The following is a 21,843-nucleotide window of genomic DNA, read 5'->3' on the forward strand; positions in this document are numbered from 1 at the left end:
CAATAATTTATGATGTACAAAGTGATTATAATTAAGCTTCTGATTTCAAAACACTGTAAAAAAAGAATGATTGTCAGAATGACTTGAAAATTGACATGAATACTCCTGAAAAAATTCAATTTTATTTGATAAAGGGGAAAAAATACTTAAAAATGTAAAATTAATGACATCATGCGAAATTTGCTCGCAGAATGGAAACGATAGGCAGTCATGGCAAAATGATAACTTAATTATAGCATTGCATGATTTCATAATTCATGGAAACATCACAAAAATTGCAGTAATTGAACAAATAACTACAACTTACTAAAGTAATGTTAAATATGTTGCCCACCATGTTCTAGCTATGAGGTGAAAGCACAAAAATTCTTGTTCAACAACAGATCAGACTATGCCATGGTCATGATGTGAAAATGTGCTTGCAGTTCACCTTTATTAAACCAAACGTGCTGCCACATTAATATGCCTGAGGAACTTGTAACGTATAGCAGATGCGCTGGAGCTTGCAATTCACCAAAGTTTGCAATCCGACCACTGTTCATAACATTTTGAGGTACCCTTCACAGCCAGAAGTTGCAAGGGTTAAGGTCAAGTGAACTGATGGCTAGCCAGGTGTCGTGCCATCCTGTTATTATCAAAATGGGTCTTCACCAGCTGCTTTACTGGTATTGCAATGTGCATATCTTGATAGAAGTTGTTCTATCCACACACTGATGCTGTGGAAGTGCCGAAATGATGTGGTTGCACAAAATAGATTATACTGCTGGCCAAGTACAGCATCGTCTACTTGCACGTTTAACACTTTTTTTTCTTTTATGAAAGAAATTTCCATTGCTTCAGGAGTATCCATGCAAATTTTCAAGTCATTCTGGCCACAGTACTTATTGTATAGTTTTGGAATCAAAACTTTAATTATAATCACCCTATATATAGTTGATTATTTTTCATAAATCTGTTACTACTATACAGTAGAACCTTGATTAAGTGGGCTTAACCATGAAAGTGTAGAAAAAACTGTTGAATATTAAGGATGGGCGATATACAGTGAGATGTGCTACTTCTTATGGGAAAGAAAATTAAAATGTCTGTGAGGTAATGTAACTACTAGTACACTAGCCTTTGTCCTTTAGGGACAGCTGGTGTCTTTATTGGATTATAGGACCACCTGCCCCTAGCATGATGGTGTCACTACTGTTGCTGCTTCTTTGTGAAGGGGAAAAAAAACCCTGTGAGATATTAAGGATGGGTGATATACAGTGAGATGTGTTACTTCTTATGGGAAAGAAAATTAAAATGTCTGTGAGGTAAATCACACATGCACCTCATTAATATTCCTCTGTGGAACTGCCAATGAATTGGTACATATTGGAGTATACGTATGTAGCAGGGTTGTTTGGTTTAAACCACGTTGGATACACCACTATATTTAGATGTGTGATGCAATCTTTATTCATGAATTTGCTTAAGATAGAGCATCAGAATGTAGCCAAAGGTTAGAAAATATGGTAAGAATGAGAAATTTTGGCTTCTGTATATAACTTTAACTAAGATACTTCATATGTGAAAAAAAATATATATTCAGGCCACTTTTATGAGACTTTTTGAAAAAAAACCACTTACACCATCTTATGCCATTTGAAGATATACCATCAAAATGTACCCCAAGAATATAAAATGTGGTAAAAATGAAAAATTTTGGCTAATAATGAACCAATATGATATTTTTCTAGTACAAAATTATATTTAGACCACTTTTATTTAATTTTTAGAAAAAAACCACTTGGTTAAAAATAAAGGTTTAAACCATGGTTTAAACCAAACAACCCTGCTACACGAATACTCCAATATGTACCAGTTCATTGGCAGTTCCACAGAGGAATATTAATGAGGTGCATGTGTGATTTAGTAGTAGTAATAGCATGGCCCAGGTCTTTTTGGACCACCTGCTCATATCTCTTCCTCAAGACAAAGCAGTGGGTCATGATCTGGTAAAGAGGAGGAGAACCTCTGTATTGGCAGATAATTATTACACTCACAGATGTACATACCAACCATATGATTCTTTCAAATACACAGTGACCCCTATCATATTGCACATGTAGGGAATCAAGGAAAGTACATGGTGGAGGAGGTGACTTTCTCTAGGTTTCTATGTTGTATTTTTAACTGTGATTCTAATTGAAAGGCATAAAATACCCAAATGTGTGCTATAACAAGACTGTGAAATGAGGAACTACCAACTCAATTAGAGATAAAACTACCTTTTAAACCTCCTTGGCCAACCTGATATTTCTAATAATTATTTCTATGAAATTACTCCATTGCATCCTATAAATGTTAATTCATTGTGTATTTATTAATTGTTGTAATGGTTAAATATAAACAGGGTGCATAGCAAACAGGGAGTGTGGCATTTTACTCATGAACCGTTGATTCTAGAGGTATATTTCTAATCAGAAAAAGTTTCCTAATAACGTGTAGTACTCAGATATGTCATTCATGTTGCAAATGGGTTGTATAGTTAATTAAATACCAAAATTAACTTTTTACGCAGTCCCTGTGTGCCCCAAAACTGAATTAGAAAGTTCTTACCCTGTCTCTTCTGATGCCAACAAAAAACATTCCATGTTTCTATAATATTTACTGAGATATTCAAATTTGGAAAATGAAGGAAATTTGGGGGAAAAACACCTCTAAATGCGGAAAAAACATTTTACCGGCATTTAACACTGTGTTTCCCCGAATTTCCTATTTTTTGAATCTGAATATCTCTGTGAATATTACACTTAGAAACATGGAATGTTTTTTGTTGGCATCAAAAGAGACAGGGTAACAACTTTCTAACTGGGTTTTGGAACACACAGGAATTGCATAAAGAGTTAATTTTTGCATTTAATTGACTACACACACACAACCCCTTGCAACATGAATGACATTTGTGAGTATTACACATTATTTAGAAACTTTTTCTAATTGGAAGTATAAATCTAGTATCAATGGTTCTCCCCAGTAAAATGCCATATCTTTTGTTTGCTATGCACCCTGTATAATGAAAAAATATATATACTTACTTGAATTTAAGTGTTTAATTATTTCTTAACTGTGAAGTATAGTTAGGCATTTCTAGGGTTCCTAAAAGTATTTTGATGTGTATCTGTCATGGATTCCAACCTGCATCCAAATGAAATTTTTTTTTTTCAAAGGGGGGAAAAGTCTCACGTGTTTAGATTTGAGCAAACAATAGATATGACAGATTTTGTTGTTGAGTGAAGCTGCCAATAAGCATCAGTAACGCCTTCACACACTCATGTTAGCATTTGTTTTCTTGGACTTGAACATCTATGTTTGAAGGCACCTGCTTTGCTGTCATGTCATCCATTCCTTTTTCTTTCTTTTTTTTCCCCTTCAACTTTTTGACAGAGTATTCATAAAGGATGTAACAAGTGCTGTGATAATCTGACATTTACAATCATAAAGAGGATTCTTATATAAATACTCATTCAAACTTATTTCTATCTCTTCTCATCTAGAGTTGATATTAGTACATTTATTTTAATGTACTCTTTCACTCCCCTGTTCTGTTTTTTACACATCAGCAAATAAACTTCTAATTAGAATTTACACAAAAACTTTCATATTGCTCATATGGGAAAAGATATCTATTGAAACATTCATTTTTTTATATTGCTTAGGTTCCATTGAGATTTTAAAAGCATCAACTTTAGGCTTTTATATTACTTCATTTAAATATCCAGTATGAAGGATTTAAATCAGAAAGTTATTTTCTTCATTCTTCTGTTTAAAATATTGTTTGTCTGTAAGTATTTTTTTTCTTCTATATTTTTGTTCATGATTATGTTGAATGAAATTTCCATTATTTTTCCACATCTTGTCAATGCCATAATATTTTTAACGTTGATTAAAAATTAAATTGTTTTTTTTGTTCCCATGTTAAAGATGAACTTTTACGATAATGCTGCTCATTGTCATATTGTTTATGAGTTAAGTTATTAATGTGGTACATGTTCCCGTCTTGCTGATTCTTGACATGATATTCAATATTAAACTGAGCTGAGAATCATATATTATAGCAGAAACGTGCCTTGTACTTTCTCTGAACACTGAGCATTAAAGTAAAAAATGTACTTGGGAACCATATGAATGAGAGTAAACATGCAAAAAGTCATTGTTGAAACCCAGTAATCATTGTGGCTGGAGAGTTTTTTTTGCCATTTCAAACATGTCCAGCTCCTACAGGATTCTAGAGACCTGGAAAGTCACAGAAATGAAAATGGTCAGAAAAATGTAGAATATTTGTCAAAAGTCAAGGAAATGTGTGAATATTTTACAAAAGTCAGGGAAATGTATGAATATGTGATGGGAAAATTTGTAAAAGTATTTGAAAGGTTAAAATTTTGAGTTACATTTTTTTCTTCAGGAGTTCTGGTCAGGAAAGAGATTAAGCAGATCTTGCTGGGAATCCTGCCTGACAAACTTTCAAAGTAGCTCATTGTTTGTGTCATCTGTTTGGTTTATATAGAAAATTTGCTCTGCAGTCAGTGTCCAAAATTGTAGATTTGTATTGTATAATACACACAGAAAATAAATTTTAAAAACATAAATTTCTGTATTTTCCTGCGTATAATCCACATGCAGAATTTGAATAAAGGAGAAAAAAATGCATAATCAGCAGTGGCATATTATCCGCAGGATTTAAAAAAATAAATACTTACCTTCTATTTCAATAATGAACATAATAATGTTCATAATTGTTATGCTAATTGATGAAATTTATTAATAGAACAATTGTATTATTTACACATGAAATAAAATTTGCAGTTCAATCAAAAACCATCAAATTCAGACTCGTAAGGCTGATAACATCATTTTCTGCAGATTGTCCGCATCAGTAGATAATCTGCAGGTTTTAATGTGTAACCACTTTTTTAACTGGTAATCCACGGATTATACAAAGGAAAATACAGTATATCCATGTAAAATGAATGAATAAACTAATAAAACAAAACTTAACTTACAGACTGTTGTATATTTTACTATTTTTTTCAGGCTACAACCACGCCTTGCATTTTTCTTACCTTCATGAGAGGAAACTTGCTGAAGAACGATCAGGAAGTGTTTGCTTGACCCCAGGATGTGCCAAAGCTGGTTAGGGTATTTTAAAAACATTTATTTTAATTCAGGGAAGTGTTCTCTCTTACACAGATTGCATTTTACTTGAAGTAGTTTTTGAAATTCTGTCTTTATAAAGGATAAACCATTATTAACCTATACTCAGATTTGTTTGGTTTATATAAGTTCTTTTTATATATATATCTATATGTGTGTTTCATAATCTACAAAAGCACTGATTTCCTTTAATGCCTTACCATGATTTCTTACCATGCAGCTGCAAAAATTCGCAATAGTTTAGATGAAAACATTGATCCATGTGATGATTTCTATCAGTTTGCCTGCGGTGGATGGATAAAGCGGCGAGAAGTTCCTGCTGATAAATCTGAGATCTCCACTTTTTCAGATGCACAAGAGGATCTGAATTCAAAACTGACAGGCAAGATTACATCATTCCATTATATGAAATTATTAAACACTAAATAAATCAAATATCCATTAAATTAAGTATTTATTAATCAAAAATTATTGTATTTTCAGTTTCAGTAAAAAAAAAAAAGAAATTTGCATATTACTTGCAAATGAATATGCTCAGGAGTTGGAGCCATTCTAAAATTTCAGTGTAATTAAAGATTAATGTGGGTGTATAAAATTGCTTTTTAAAATCTTAAATACTTTGATATTTATGGATAGCAGATAAAATAATCAATTTTTTGTCTTTCCTTATGCGAATTAATTTCTAATGGAGTGTGATATACAAACACTGATGTTCATATAAGTTACAATACAAATGTGTGAGAAAGCTCATATACATCACTTGTTATTGCATACATTTGAAACTGTATATATGAAATCGTTTATAATGTACTTCATATACCATTTTCAAATTTTCATGTTATCCTTATATTACACCACAGTTTTGTTGCAAGAACCAGTGGCTGAAAATGAACCTGACTTTGTCGAATTGGTCAAAACTTTATATCAGTCTTGCCTAGATGTTGGTAAGTAATAGTTATTGTTTAAAAAAAAATTCGTTTAAACTTAGAATATGGGAAAATTTCTGATTCACTACCCCTTAATCTAATGTATTTTCCTTTAGGAATAAAATTTTTGGTTAAAAATAAATGTTGTAGTTATTGTCAATGGATGAAAGGATTTTGACCAATAGTGTTTATTTTAACAGACAGTATTACTCAGTGAATAAAAATTTACCATATAGAGATGTGTGTCTTGTCAATTAGAAAATTAGATAGGTATAGCATGACACGTATATATAAGCAAACATATGGGGGGGGGGGAAAGAACAATATTTTAATGTGAAGGTAAAATGAAGTTCGTAGACAAACCAGCTATGTATATAGAGAGAGATGATGTGCGTCCATCAGCTTCATGGGTTTGACATCTGCTCAGATGGTTCTTAAAGAGGCCCTTTCCTCAGGTGAAAGAAAACTTATTTTCCAAAGACTAGAAAAGAGGAAGAAAATGTTTTTCCCACGAGAAGATACTGCTTCACCAAACACCAACTCTTGCCATATCGCTATACAGCAATTTACTACCATTAACGAGTTGGGGTGGAAATGAAGGTACCATCTATCAGTGGTAGTCTCAAGCTTGTTAGTGAAAACATCTTATCTATATTCTTCCCCTGGTTCAAACCTGGGACATAATGGCAACCTTCATGGCAGTAGTCTTATTACCACACCACTTGAGGGACCAAGGAGAAGATAGGTCACACTTGCAGAAAGCAAATTTGTAATTCTTGAGGTATGTCTACGCAGATATGCTATGCGTTGTCATCATTTAGCGATTTGCTGAACTCTAGCATAATCTGAATGGGATGGCAAGTTACATTGATTTTACAAGACAAGAAACAAATCTCGTACTAGAGATGATCCATTTCTGGTCAGTAAATTGAATAGATTATGCTGCTCCTTCAGGAGAGTGTATAATGAAGGCCAGAGTCTAATTCCTGCATAGACAAGTAGAGTATTTACCTAGGGCCCCTAAAATTGAAACCTAGCATATTCACTGACTAACCAAACATCTATGTTTGTTAAACCCTTGTTGAAGGGTGCCCTTAATTCCTGTTTTTTCAGGGCCCCTTCATGTCACAGTTAGGCTATGGGAAAGGCTATAGCAATGTTGTGCAATCAATTTGTGTGGGCTGAAAAAAGAAGAGATGAAAAGTTTAGTCAGAGTATTTATAACCTCTGAAGAACCTAAATAAATACCTGTGTAAACAAAGCTTTATAAAGAGGGTAGTATGCTTTGAAAGTAGGAGGTAAGACGAGTCCAAGAAAAAAAAATTACCTCCTTATATTTTGAGCATTTGTCAAATTAAAATAAATTAAAAAAATATGTTATGGCCAAAATGACCGAAGTGAGAATGGTAGTTTCAAGAATTTAGATTGAGCTCTTATCTTCTTTAATGTTTTAGAATTAGAATATGTTTATAGCTTTCAGTTTTGAATTGTGATGATGGGATACACTGACATTGGTTTAACATTTTACTGTAAGGTTGCACATAAAAAAACTGAAAAATGTATTTGTGTTACAGATACTATAGAGACATTGCAGGGAGATCCGCTAAAAAAAATGCTGAATATCATTGGAGGATGGCCAGTTGTCCTTGGTGATGCATGGGATGAATCTAAATTTGATTGGGTAGATACATTAATAAAATTTAGAGACATAGGCTTGAATCACAATATTTTAATGCGCATGGGAGTCAAAAGTGATGCAAAAATCAACACTAACTATATCATTACCGTAAGTATTTTGCACCTAATTATAAAATTGGCTGTTCATTTTCTTAAAGCTTTCTTACCAATAAAGTTTTTGATTTTAAAGTTATATTGAATCTTCAGTGATAGGAACACCTAGAAATATTGTTTTGATTTTTATAGTTGGAACAACCAACCTTTGGTATACCAGGTGGCAAAAGTTACTATTCTCGAGGCTTCAATGACAGTGTAATTTCAGCTTACTTTGACTACATGGTGAGAACAGCAGTTAAACTTGGAGCAGACAAAGAAGTGGCACTGAAAGAGCTCAAAGATGCTTACAATCTGGAAGAACAGATTGCGAATGTAATTTGTTTTTATTTCTGTTCTGATAAAATTTTTCAAAGGAGGAATATTTTTTTATTAGTTTTTTTAAATTTCATCTTATTTTCATAAAAATTAAAACACCTGAATCATTCTGTTACTCTCTTTCTGTCCTACTTTCTTAGTAGGTTTGCTGAAATATTTTTTTTTTTTAAATTAATGATACAGTAAAAAAGTACTTATCTTGCATTGAAAATTCCGTTTTTTTTTTTTGCAGCTAAATACTCTTGTTGCTTTTTCAAAATCATGCTGGTATATCAATTAAATATTCACTTTAATGAGGAAAGATCTCACATGAAAGTAATAATTGTGCATGCATTACTTTATTCTCTTCTTAAATGACATGAGATTCATTTGTGCAAAATAATAGTGAAATTATGCTTTGATTTGTAGTTCACTTTACCAAGAAACCAGATGAGAAATATGAGCCAAATATACAACAAGTTTACTGTGAAACAACTTCAAGAAGTTTATCCAGAGGTAAGGTTGAATCGGACCAGTAACTAAACTGGGGCCTCAAGCAGAAGGGGCTCCCCCCCCCCCCTACAAAAAAATACACTTATTATGCATATTTCCTAGAATTTTGACAGGTTCTTGCTTGAAATCTGCAAAATAAAAAACACCCTGCATAGGAATTTAGAATGTGGCCATTAATTATTGAATGAAATATGAAAATTTTTAGTTTATTATTTTTAATAACGAATGCGCAGAAAATATCGATTTCATTTTTCCATAATTTGATTGTCAGGTATATAATAGGACTTATATGAAAATTCCAATTTAATGTCGCGAAAATTGAGAAAGAAATACGCGATATATCGTGAGCTATAATTTACAATACTGGCTTAAAGTGCATGGGCGATAAAGAATTATCTACAAATTGGTATTTCGATTATTTCATGTTTTGCTTAAGATAGAGCATCAGAATGTAGCCAAAGGTTAGAAAATATGGTAAGAATGAGAAATTTTGGCTTCTGTATATAACTTTAACTAAGATACTTCATATGTGAAAAAATATATGTGGGGGGGGGGGGACAAACCTTTTTCTTAGCATAACTCTTTCAAGGGGGGCCAAAAAAAACCACTCTATAATGGCCCTGAGTTGAATGAAGTTCATATATGGTATATACTCGTATATATTTTATGTTAATGTGTAGTTGATTAAAAGAAATTTTTGTATGTATATATATGTTTTTTTTTAATTTTAAACAAACACATACACATTACACAAATACTGGACAATAACGAACAAAAAGGAGTACAAAAGAAAAAGACATATACATAACACAATGTTACGCCGAAACAATGTAACACATTCTTTTTGGCTTCCTGGAAGGACTTTGGGGCCACATAGTGTATATTCATTATACAAATACAAATATTTGTGGCCCCAAGGGACACTAAGTCCTTCCAGGAAGCCAAAAAGAATGTGTTACGTTGTTACGTTGTTTCGGCGTTCAAAATCATGTTTGAATCTCATTGCAGTCTTATTTGTTTTTTCTCTGAAGCCAATCTTCATTTTTGATTGCAAAGTTTATCGTTCTGTAAATATATAATTCTATGATTATATGAAAGATGGCACTGAATTGACCCCCATCATTGATGCTGTGAGAGGAAAATTGACCCTCTTATTGACCACCTCACGACATTGTTGCTTATGATCCTGTAGATGTTTGGTCCAATTTTTTTGAACTGTAAGAAGGTTGGTGGTTTGATTCCCTGTAGAGGCATTGAGAAATTTTTTTTTCAAATTTCATCTTCATCTCCGCTTGGTAACCAGTCTTTTATATTTCGTATAATGGTAGGGAGTCACATCGTTTCTCTCTGTAAGTTGCCATCTTGAGGGTATTGTCATTAAGAGGTATTAGCTAAGTCCGGAGGCTGTCCACGCACTGTACCATTCAGTGCTCACATATGCTCTAAAGAAAGAAAATATCAGTCCTCTGTAGCTTAATGGTAGAGCACTCACTCAGGCTGTGAGAAGTTGGTGGTTCGATTCCCCACAGAGGCATTGCAAATTTTCTCTCTGGAATTTCACTTGGTAACCAGTCTTTTGTACTTCAAACTATTTTTTAACATTTATTGTCCTAAAAAAATAATTATTGTTCAATATCTTCAACAAAATTTTGCTGAACTGAACTAAATTTAAGTTTATCAACAATCCCTGCTTTCAAATGACCTGTGTTGTGTGCGTGTGTTCAATTTTTAAAATTAGCTCTCTTAGTGGGAGGGGCTAAGTTTTTTGATTGGCTGTTTTCTTCATTCCATTGCTTCAGGGTAATAAAATAAAATTTGCTATACTCTGAACATTTCAAGACTTTTTAAAACACTTGAATATTTTTATAGATTGACTGGTTGAAATATTTCAATGGTCTTCTGAAAGTTGTCATCACAGAAAATGAGCCTGTCATTGTTACTGTGCCAAGTTTCATAGAAAAATTCACAAAACTCATTGGAAATACAAATAAGCGGTAAGTTCTACCTTAGTGGGGTTTTAAAATGCAATATATATATGTAATTTCTCTGTATTGCTACATATACTATATATCATAGATACCTACTAACATTAACAAGTTCCCCTGATAGACCAATCAGATCTCTTGGGAATACGTGACAATCATGTTATTATTATAAAATATTTCAGTTTCAATCTCAGTATTTACCTGCATATAAACCACAGATTACACATTAAAGAACATCAGAATTTCTTGGTGTCGATTATATACCGCCGCATGGCTTTTTTTCCCCCGAGAGGTTGGAATATAAATATTTAAAAAAATTAATTTTAAAAAATAAATTTTTCAAGGTTTTTCATAAATGGCATATAGATGCGAGTAGAAAAACTGGCATTTTTCTACCGAACATGATCAGCAACACCTTGGGTTCCTTAAAAGATTTCATTACTTTGGAATGGAATTTGAATATATGAGCTGTTGCTTCTGGTCATACGTAGGAAAGTACTTAGTTATATGCGTTATAGTACTTATGATGTAGTGCAATAAAATCTGTGTCTTTGTGAATTTGGAATTTGAAAACTATACCAAGCCTTTTATAACTCACTAACTGGTGGTGCTTTTGCCCCACCAGTAAAGAGAAAAAAATGCTCACTCCTAGGCTATGACCTTTTCTGCTTTTATTGTCAATTATTGACTCCAGCTCCACTGTTGGATGCCTTTTCTTCAAAGTGGCACACTAGTTGAAATTTCTTACAAAAATGGCCTGAACTATGGCTACAACACCATATGCTATAACATAGTATCTATAGGCTTAAAATTATGAGCCTAGAGGTGGTTATATGAAAAATTAAAGTATAGAAACCTTAGATGCATGTAAATATTATTGCTATAGATAAGTGTTGTTCTACTCTTTAGTACTGTTGCTAACTACCTTGTGTGGCGCGCCGTGAAAGACTCAATGACATTGCTTTCAAAGGATTGGCGAGATATCTCGCACGACTATGTATTTGCCGTAACTGGAAAAACACAGGAAGAACCGCGTAAGGAGACATGTCTGATTAGGACAGCAATGTCAATCGAAATAGCTTTGGGTGCTTATTACGTCAGAAAGTTTTTTAAGAAAGACAGCAAAAATAAGGTTTGTCTTTGAAACTGACTGAATTATATTGTATTCTTCAATGTTTTCTTAATCTTTATATTTTATTTGGTTAAAGTTACTTATTGTGTGTATGAAGTTTAATGACATATGTATTCGTTATAAACATTTTTCAAAAAGATTCTTAAATCATCAAGATTATCTTTATCATTGAGGCTATCTTGATATTACTTATTGAAGGAAAATCATTTTTGAATTTACTTCTAGGCAATGGAAATGGTTCAATACATTCATAATGAGTTCTTGAAAGTCCTGGAGAATATTGATTGGATGGACAGCAGTACGAAAGAAAAAGCAATAGAAAAGGTATCAAAATACATAATGTATAAGAGACGTTCTAATAGTAAGTTTCACGCAGATATAACTGAAAAGAAAATGACCGTAATAGATCAAAAATGTAGTATACACATTTTCAGACTATCCTGAACTCATAACAGAACAGAGATGAAAAAGTGCATGTGTAAAGCACTACTACTCAGCTGTACATGCACCGCATGAACATTGCTCTGCGGAATTTCTGATGAATTGGTACGGGCAAAAATGTGTTGTTTGTGTATATGCATTGCCATAATGTATTTTTGTGTTGTCGTTTGTGTTTTGCTTGTTTCATGTTATATAGCTGCTGTCGTCTGTCTTTCATATTTTGAGGTGAAAGTGGCAAATGCCTAAATTTTCATCTTGGGTGATGTGTAGACTACTCTCTTTCAAACTGAGCATGTCTGGTCTATCACCATGGGCAATTCACTACAGAATGAATTGTGCTGCAAGTGTGTTTGCATATCTAACAGTCTGAATTGGTATCTTAGGTTTTGTGTGAAGATTTTTAGTGCTGTGCCATCTATTTTTTCAAGCTGTGAGTCAAGTGCAATAATTGAATATTTGTACAATTGTCTGCCTGATGATCTGTGTCAACAGGGAGATAGGCTTCCATTCAGGCCTCAAAGTTAGAAACCACAGAAAACCAACTTAAGCCAACCACCACTATATCTGAGGTAGGGGTGTAGAGTATTGAACAAGATGGATAATCAGTAGATAGGATCAGCCTCCCTCAGTTGAATTGCAATACAGATATCCAAAAGATTGTCAAGATTTTTGTCTCCACAGGATGCACAGTTTTACTGCCAAATATAGTCAAAACATTGTTTTCTGATGTTACTCATCTCTACTAAAGACAAAACTTTCCTCTGGGGAAAAAGAAAATGAAAAAAGAAATGAATTCAAAATTCTTTTTGAATGCTTCATGTGTATTTTACTTGTCAAATTGATTTCCACCTGATGAAAAAAAGCAATGATAGATTCAGGTAAAAAAATAGATAATAAAAAAATCATTATGCAAAAAAAATATTTGGACAAAATTAAATTGTTGAAAACCATGAATTATTTTGAGATGGGTGATAATGAGTTTCTTTCCTTTTATTTGCATGCAAGGCCAAAGGCATTACTCCATACATTGGATATCCCGAAGAGCTGTTCAATGACACTCTTGTGTCTCAGGTTTATTCAAATGTAAGTTTTTTCATATTCTGGCATGATATATATAATGATGAATATATTTCCTTTTTTCACATTTATTGCAAAAATTATCACCTTTTAATTTTCTCTTTCAGCTTTCTCTTCATCAAAATTCATATTTCAATAATATTTTGAAATTAACAAAGTTCGCTACAGACACTTCATTTGGCAATCTGCGGAAACCAGTTATTAAAAAAGAGTAAGTTTTAATTTCATTCGTTTATTTTCATACCTTTTTGAAATTTTTGAAAAATGAGTTTGTGCGTAAATTTCTTAAATAAAAGGAACTATAATAATCTGAACAATAAAAATAATCAAGGAAACATTTTCTGGATATTATGCCAAAGCAAACTCGAAAGAAAAGTCATCTGGTCTACACTGGAACTTGAACCCAGGCTCTTTGCCTGGGTAAATAAATACCTGAATAAAAATAATATTCTATTTTTCAAATTTTTCTCGTATTTTTGTAATTGCATATCAACGTTGTTTTGCTCATAACTATTACTCACAAAGACATCCTGTTTTTTTTTAAATGTTCAAATCTGATATCTGAAACTAAGTTAATTGAATTTCTGAAATTTCATCCTTTTCTACCAGAGGGGTATACAAGAGAAGGCATAGGTGGCCATGCCTTCCCCCTACAAGATGATAAACTTCTGCATATTCTGCATCATTTTAAAAATATACTTTGGACAGAAGGGCATATGCAGGATCAACCATTGAAGAGGGCACATTGGGTTTGGGGGGGAGGGGGGCACACAAGGAATTTTTTCCAAATAATTTCCAGCATATAATAACCTATATAAACCTTGAAAAAAACATGTATTTCATAGCAGTATAGAATCAAATCATAAAATTTTTAATCTCAATTTTTCTTTCTTATTCAAACACAAATTCAATAAACTTTTTTGATTTATCTGAAGTTGGAGAAAACATGCAGATACTTCTATGGTCAATGCATTTTATGATCCTCTGGGAAACAGCATAGGTAAAATGACCTATCATTTGTTTTTCGAAAATATTATTCCAGTAATTTTATCATAATCAATTTTGTTGATCATGAATCCACTTTGAATCTTGCCTAAATTATTTTTAAAAACAGTATCATTATTTACTAAATAATTATGAATGTTTTACGAATTGATAAATTTATGAAATTATTATTTTTTGTGAATAATATTTTCAAAATTTAAATTGGAAACAATGAAGTAAATCAAGTATTTTTCACAATTTTCCAGACTTCCTTGCCGGAATTCTTCAGAATGCTTTCTTTAGCCAAGACAGGCCAAAGTAACAATAAGTTTTTATTACTGATGATTTTTAAAATCATTTAGTGATATTTTTTCATATACAATCATTTTTTTCTACTATAACAGTGAAACCTTGATTTATCTGACATGAGATAAGCCTATAAAAGTAAATCAAAATTTCTGGATAATCAAATGTACAATAATTTGATGGTTTCCCCGTATCATTTATATGAATCATAACCGATTATGCATTCAACAGACGTGTATAATTTGGTTAGCATTTTTTTTATCAAATGTGTTTTTCATTTTTCTCACAATATTATATCTTATGAGAAACAACATTGTTGCTGTTGCTTCATTTTCAGCAATGGCTTTTGAAAAACCAATCCAAGAATATGATTCTCAACCTTTATATATCAGAGAGACATGCATAGTTTTCCATGGGAGTGGCAGGAGCTGATGTCCAAATTTCTTGTCAAAAAAATGGCCATTTCATTGTGGTACATGATTATTAACAGTTGCTATATGGCAACTTATTAGTTGTCCCTGGGTGCCAAAACACCTGAAACTGTGGTCGGTCACCACTGCTCCAAGTCATTAGTGTTTCTTATTTTTGCATGAGATTTCTCCCACTTCATTACCCCTTGAACTGAAATGACGAATCCAGCTCGCCATGAAATTGTCTGTCTGAGCAGTGCTGCCTGAAAATAAAGTGCAGTTCAAGAAGCTAGTATCTTCATTTTTACTGATAGTAAAATTTAGAACATCAACAATATATCTCTTTGGGCATATATTTCTTCATTTCCTCATCACTGACGAAAAAATTATTATGGGGAAACAATGTTTGGTTAACAGAAAATTCAGTGTAACCGATGGTCGGGTAATCAAGGTTCTACTGTATTCTAAGTAAACCAGTGTTTAGCATTTAACTGATGGTATCCAATTTCAGTTACTTGAATTTTGGGGCAATAGGTGTTGTCATTGGACATGAAATTGTTCATGGATTTGATGATAAAGGTGAGTTCTGAAATTATTATGTTCATGAAATTATTAATGCCAATGATAAATGAAAAAACAAAAACGTGTGTTAACTCATCCACTGTCATATGCATGTCAATTTTTTATTTCTAAGAAATTTTTACTTTTATTTTAAGGTTACAAGTTTTTTATCCCTGAGTGATCCTTTAATTTTTAGCATAGATTCATTTTTCATATTTTATTCTAACATCATTAAATTCACAGCGAAAGCAAAACTTTTTTCTTGATCATGCATCAAGTCATCTTATTATATTGCCATATGGAAATTTACTATATATTGAGTTAGGTTTTATTCCCCACCCAGATGGAATATATTTAGAGGCACCTTACTTCTATTGGTGTTGCCATGTACTGAGGCTTCATCTAGATCAACTATCTTCAACCTGTGGCTCACAAGCACCAGGAGTGCTTCATGGTCATGTTTGATTTTGTGCCCACAACCACTTGATCAACACTTCAATTAAACATCCTGTAAAAATTTCATTCTAGAATTAAAATTAATGCTGATTTCAGGCATACATATATCAACATTGCAGTAAAGGTGGGTGTTCTTTGTTTGAGGGTAAACAGAGACAGTGCTCGTTACTCAAGTAAGGTTCAAGACACCTGATCTAGATTTTGTGAGTTTTCTCAATTCTTTTGCAGAAGGGAAATTTATATTCTGGCATATCATGATTATAGTCAACAAAACCATCAAGTACCAAAGGATGTTTAGAGGTGTTGCGAGTTCAAAACCCGGCTCTTCCATGTCAGAAAACTTTCTTAACACAAGTACAACAGAAAATGGTGACTTGACTGCAGGAAAAAACTGCTACTGCAGGGAGTCTTTCATCTAGGGGTTAGTGCACCTTTTTTTATACTCGATGAGTATAAAAAAACAAGCCTGCCCTTCGGAATCAGCAATAAATTGTAGGTCCCAGTCTAATAAGCCCTAGTGTGTAGAAAATGACTGAAGTGCGACAAAAATGATCAAATGAATCCAACACCTCTGTATTTTGGACAGATATTTATTCAGTCAGGGTACTTTATCTAAATAATAACATTAATGTAATTTTCTTGGTGGAATTCTTTCATAGAAATTCAAAATTCATCTGTCTATATTCATCCACACTAATTAACTTTGTTCAATATTTGTTCATGTACTTCGTATTATGAGTGAAACATCTTTATGTGGAAAGAAAACATTTATCAAAGGAATGACTATAGCATCTGAGGTTTAGCTCATATTGGATATTTGTGATCAAAATGCAAGATTAATGATATTGAGAAATTCTTTATTGTTCATTCAGGAAAGCAATATGACAAGGATGGAAATGTCAAGAACTGGTGGGACCCAGCTACTGATGAGCTGTACAAGTTAAAAAAGCAATGCATTATTGATCAATACAGCAACTACACTTTGCCTGAAGTCGGTTTGCAGGTTAGTAAGCTTACTTAATACCGAGACAACGCATAATCCTAATATAAAAACAATTATTCATCATGATTTTTTTCAATATTTTTTAAGTAGTCTTATGCATTTTACTTATTTATTTTTTATCTGAGGTTAATGGAATCAGTACTCAAGGAGAAAACATAGCTGATAATGGAGGAGTAAAACAAGCTTATAATGTAAGTGAAATTAAATACTTATTATAATATATTCTATGGATTTTTTAAATTGATTTTAATTATTTTATCTTACTACTGCATTCAAAAGTTCCAAAATCTATTTCATTATGGAGGAATGAATACAGATAGAATCTGTTTATTTGAAGTTTCTTTCGAAGTAACTGCTCTGTGCAGATTGTTGCATTGTTCATAGAAGGATGTAAATGCAGATTGCAAGCATATTGTCCGATCCTACAGTGCCTTTGTCACTGTTCTTCTTTGGAACCTAAGAATTATTTCTCCTTAAGGAAAATTCTTCATTTGAGGGAAAAGTCACAAATTTGCTTATGGGGCAACAATTCTCAGGTTCCAAAGAAGTGCAGCAAGCAGCGACAAAGGCACTGGAGGATATGACAAAAAGAGGCTTCAAATCTGCATTTACATCTTTGTATGAAAAATGGCAAAAATATGTTGCATAATTGTGTACAGGGTAGTTGCTTCAAAGCAAACAAAATAACCAGGTTCTATCTGTACTCATTCTTCCGTTTTAAAATAAGTTTTGGAACTTCTTAAACATAGTAGTATAAACTTCTCTTATAATGTCAAAAATTAGGTAAATTGGTGTGAATAAGGATTCAAAAATCAGAAAAATTAGGAAAAAATAAATAAAAATGGAGTAAACAAGTTTAGGCATAACAGCTGGAGAAGAATAACTTTTCAAATTAGTTTGCAAGTACAGAGATAGGGCTCTCTAATTTTTTTTGTTATTGGGCAAAATCTTACTTTTTATTTCATCATAAAGTTATCAGAAAATAATTTTAAATATGAAAAAAAATATATTTCGTTTCATCTCATGCATATTGCTATGTCTAAAAAAAAGTGTTTCTCTTTTTAAAAATGAAAGGGAATTCACACAATATGATAAACAATTAATATGATAATATAATATGTTACAATTATTTCATTGTTGATGGTATGCTGTAAAACATTTATTTCCAGTTCTCTTACATTTTCGATATACAGTAGAAATGGAACTAATCGTGGAATTTGATAGATTGTATCAAAACATATCATCAATGCACAAATGACATATCTCTCAACAATAATGTATTACTATCGAGTTTATAACACTTTTGAGTAGAGCCCGGATTATGAGCAAATGCATTTGTATATATGCATTTGAATATTTTGGTTTTTTTTAGCATTGTGCACATAAATGCATAAAATTAAAGAATTTTCAGAATAAATACATATTTTTGAAGGTTTATTAAAGCTCAATCACACTTTTTTCATAATTTTCCAAATGAATATTGCTCATAATACTTTCATAACATTGGATATATTTTCTGCAAGTGGGATTTAATGAATTAATAGAGAGATGTTTGTAATTCTTTTCAAGTATCGAAAGTTTCATTGTAATACTATTTCTATAAAACTGATGCTGGCTTCTAGCCCACAAGTTAACAATCAAATTTATTTGCTCACCAACAAGATGTTGAGCGAGATGACTCGCTCTGATGGCTATTTTATATTATTCACTAAACGCTAATGGTTTCATGCATACTCGCTATGCAAGTGGTGAAAAGAGATGAAGGTGGTATGGGCCGCTACTGCAGCGGCAATTGGGACCCCAGCCTACTAAATATGGTCATGGTCATTTTATATTATACAATAAAGTTTTTGTCTTGTTTGTTGTATCCTTGTATACATGGTAAGTGTAAGATAACAGATGAGATGGCATGGGGCCCCCCTCCAATTGCTTCTGAAATATACCTTCTTTAATATACATTTATTTTTTTTAATAAACCCTGGAACTTTTCAATAAATAATTCTTAACCCCATCTTGTCTGTTATCACCACAAAATCTGTAATTCACGACAGTACCCAATTGCCGAGAAAAATGTATTGTAAAAATTTTGTATGTTTGTTAATTTTTTTTCTTTTCCCCACTCTTTTTTGGCTCAAAATAAAGTGTTCCAGACTCTTCCATGAAGCTGGGCTGGAAGAGATCAAGGCAACAGGATAAGTCCAGTGACAAAGTTCTGCCGTTCATTCATGTAACGCTATTTCTTGAGATAGTGTCAAAAGTGTTACATTTTTTAGAAATAGCATCAAAATTCTTTTTTTCTTGGTATTTCTTTACTGAGCAGCCAAGTCTAATTAGAAATTTAAAATCCCAAAATGAAAAATATGTAGAAGTTATTTGCATATGCAGTGTATGCATACTGTATAAGGGGATATTTCTCTGTAAATGAATATGCACTAAGAAATAGAAAATGTACATTTTAAAAACATGTCTAACTTTTTTTCATGATTTTTCACGCATATTTTCTCCTTTTTAGTACATATTTTGGGGCTTTTAAGTGCATATTTTGGCATCAACAAGTGCATATTTTGGCATCAACAAGTGCATATTTGCATATTTTTAGAGCATATTTTGCCATTTTTTTAGTGTATATAATCTGGGCTGTACTTCCGAGTTATGCCATATTCTGAGATTGAGAATAAAACCACACACACACTGCCTGCAGCTGTGGTAGAAATTTCCAGTCGATAGCAGTGATCACCATTCAAAACTTTCAATTTCATAGCATTTCTTCTGCATTTAAGTTTAAAAAGTACATGTGCAATTTAAAATTTGCATTTGCTGCTATCTATTGTGGGTTTTTGTTTCTCTTTTTAATTTTAAGTCACGGATCAGATAGAAACCCAAAAAGAGTCTTTTTGGTGATAGCATCACTTCATCTCTAAAAGTTTATTTGTGTCTTTAACTTTGAATATAGTTTATTAGTCACTATACATTTTAATTTTTTAAACCCTGTGAGCCATACAAAACATAGACAAGTAACGAATATGTGAGTCACATTCTGGGATAAGTAATAAATTGCTAATGATAATTTATTTCAAATTTTTGTGTTTTTAATTACAAATCTCTTGAGTTTGTTCTGCATGCTGATTTTTTATTTTGCTTTTGAAAAATACATTTTAGGCATATTATTCATGGGTTGCAGACAATGGTCCAGAAGGAAAGCTGCCTGAACTTAAATACACACCTCAACAATTGTTTTGGATAAGTACTGCAAATGTATGTCAAATACCTAGCTGACAGTAATACATATTTGTCATCTTATGTGCATGTTGAAAAGTTCGCAATGGACAATGATAATTCTGAACACACATTTTTGTTTATAACCCAAAAGGGAAAAAAATGTCATAAATTTCAATGTAAATGAATGAAATCGAGAAATTTTTTCTTCATTCTCAAATTTTTCTTTTGATTTCTTCTTAAAGATATGGTGTACCAAATCTAAGTCTGAAAATATGAAAAACTTCATCTTTACACAAACCCACACTCCACCAAAATTCAGGCAAGTTTTAAAGTCCTTAAAAAAGTTTATTCTTTCTTTTTCCCTACTATTTTTGTTGAAATAGGTAATTCACAATTTAGATTTTGCAATTATTTTGTTTCAATCTTGTTTCAGGGTCATAGGCCCATTGTCAAATGCTCCTCAATTTTCTGAAGATTTCAACTGCCCAGTAGGATCTACTATGAATCCAGAAAAGAAGTGTCAGATATGGTGATGTTCCAGCTGCTTATAAATATATCCGTAGACAGTTATCACCAACTTCTCAAGTGAACTTTATCAAATTTGCAAAGTAAAAGAAATTGTTGCAAAGAATGTAATAAAATTGTGAAAATTTTACATGACCAGCATTTATAAATGAAGAATAAAATTATTTAGATTTGCATATTTTTGTAATGCATTGTCAAGTCCTTAAACAACACATTTTATTTTATGGTAATGAATTTCTAATCATTGAAAACAAAAATTGATAAATGAATCTTGATTTATATAATTGTAATGGAAAATATGGATATATTCTTAGCTTATCATCAGTAAAAACTGCAGAAAATCTCACCACTTCTTTATAAAAAGTATTTTGATACTTTTGAATATAATACTGAGAAGAAAGCGATTTCAAGTAAAACAAGTGGTCTGTTGTATATTCATTCATTTTTATTTTTCATTCATCAACATACATACAGTGGAACTTCTCTTAATCTGTCTAACTGGAGCAGAGTCGGGTTGTTTAGAGAAAATCTGATTTATTTAATCTCTAGTTAAAAGGTGCTTTAAAATCTGTAAAATTAATTATTCAAGTTCATCATATTATTTGCCTGGTACTTCAAAGAGATACATTGCATTTTACACATATTATTTGGAAAACTAAGGTTATTAAAAACTGCAATTTAAAATTGAGTCATCCAGTTGCAAAACTTGTTAAGTGCCATCCAAATTTTTTTAGAGAAAGTGAAAAAAAACTTTTATAGAGTGCATTTTTTTGAGCTGACTGCTAGAAATTTAAAATTTTAATGGCATAATGTGTCAGCATTTTAACAAGCTGTCAGCTTGAAAAATACCCTCTACAAAAGTTTTGTTTTTACTTTCTGTGAAAAAGTCTGGATGGTACAAGTTTTGCAACTGGATGACTCAAGAGTTTGTTTTAAAGTAATATCTTACAAACTTATGCTATTATGCCCTGCTTTGAAAAAAAAAAGTTGTTCTCAGTGCATTCCTTTTCCTCAGAAACCCCATAGAATC

At 32.1% G+C, this 21,843-nt stretch overlaps 1 protein-coding gene across 2 annotated transcripts; it reads left to right on the top strand.

Moving 5' to 3' along the window:
- The first annotated feature begins 3,516 nt into the window (after positions 1 to 3,516).
- On the top strand, positions 3,517 to 20,989 carry LOC149075457 (neprilysin-2-like). Of its 2 annotated transcripts, XM_089242812.1 has the most exons (20): positions 3,517 to 3,817; positions 5,068 to 5,166; positions 5,408 to 5,569; positions 6,048 to 6,131; positions 7,688 to 7,899; positions 8,037 to 8,219; positions 8,631 to 8,717; positions 10,584 to 10,708; positions 11,609 to 11,831; positions 12,057 to 12,155; positions 13,278 to 13,355; positions 13,457 to 13,560; positions 14,285 to 14,349; positions 14,600 to 14,651; positions 15,561 to 15,628; positions 16,939 to 17,069; positions 17,195 to 17,260; positions 20,229 to 20,324; positions 20,531 to 20,607; positions 20,722 to 20,989. In XM_089242812.1, the coding sequence occupies exons 1-20, from the start codon at positions 3,757 to 3,759 to the stop codon at positions 20,819 to 20,821; spliced, it is 2,172 nt and encodes a 723-aa protein (XP_089098938.1). In that variant the 5' UTR covers positions 3,517 to 3,756; the 3' UTR covers positions 20,822 to 20,989. The 2 variants fall into 2 exon arrangements, with proteins under 2 accessions (XP_089098938.1, XP_089098939.1); XM_089242813.1 differs by lacking the exons at positions 20,531 to 20,607; positions 20,722 to 20,989 and adding an exon at positions 19,212 to 19,296 and having other exon boundaries at positions 3,645 to 3,817.
- Positions 20,990 to 21,843: the final 854 nt, after the last annotated feature.

The sequence above is a fragment of the Pholcus phalangioides genome, unplaced genomic scaffold, assembly GCF_987345545.1.
Source record: "Pholcus phalangioides strain wild (caught in Gottingen) unplaced genomic scaffold, Ppha-v1.0 ptg000015l_1, whole genome shotgun sequence".
NCBI classification, from domain to species: Eukaryota; Metazoa; Arthropoda; class Arachnida; order Araneae; family Pholcidae; genus Pholcus; species Pholcus phalangioides.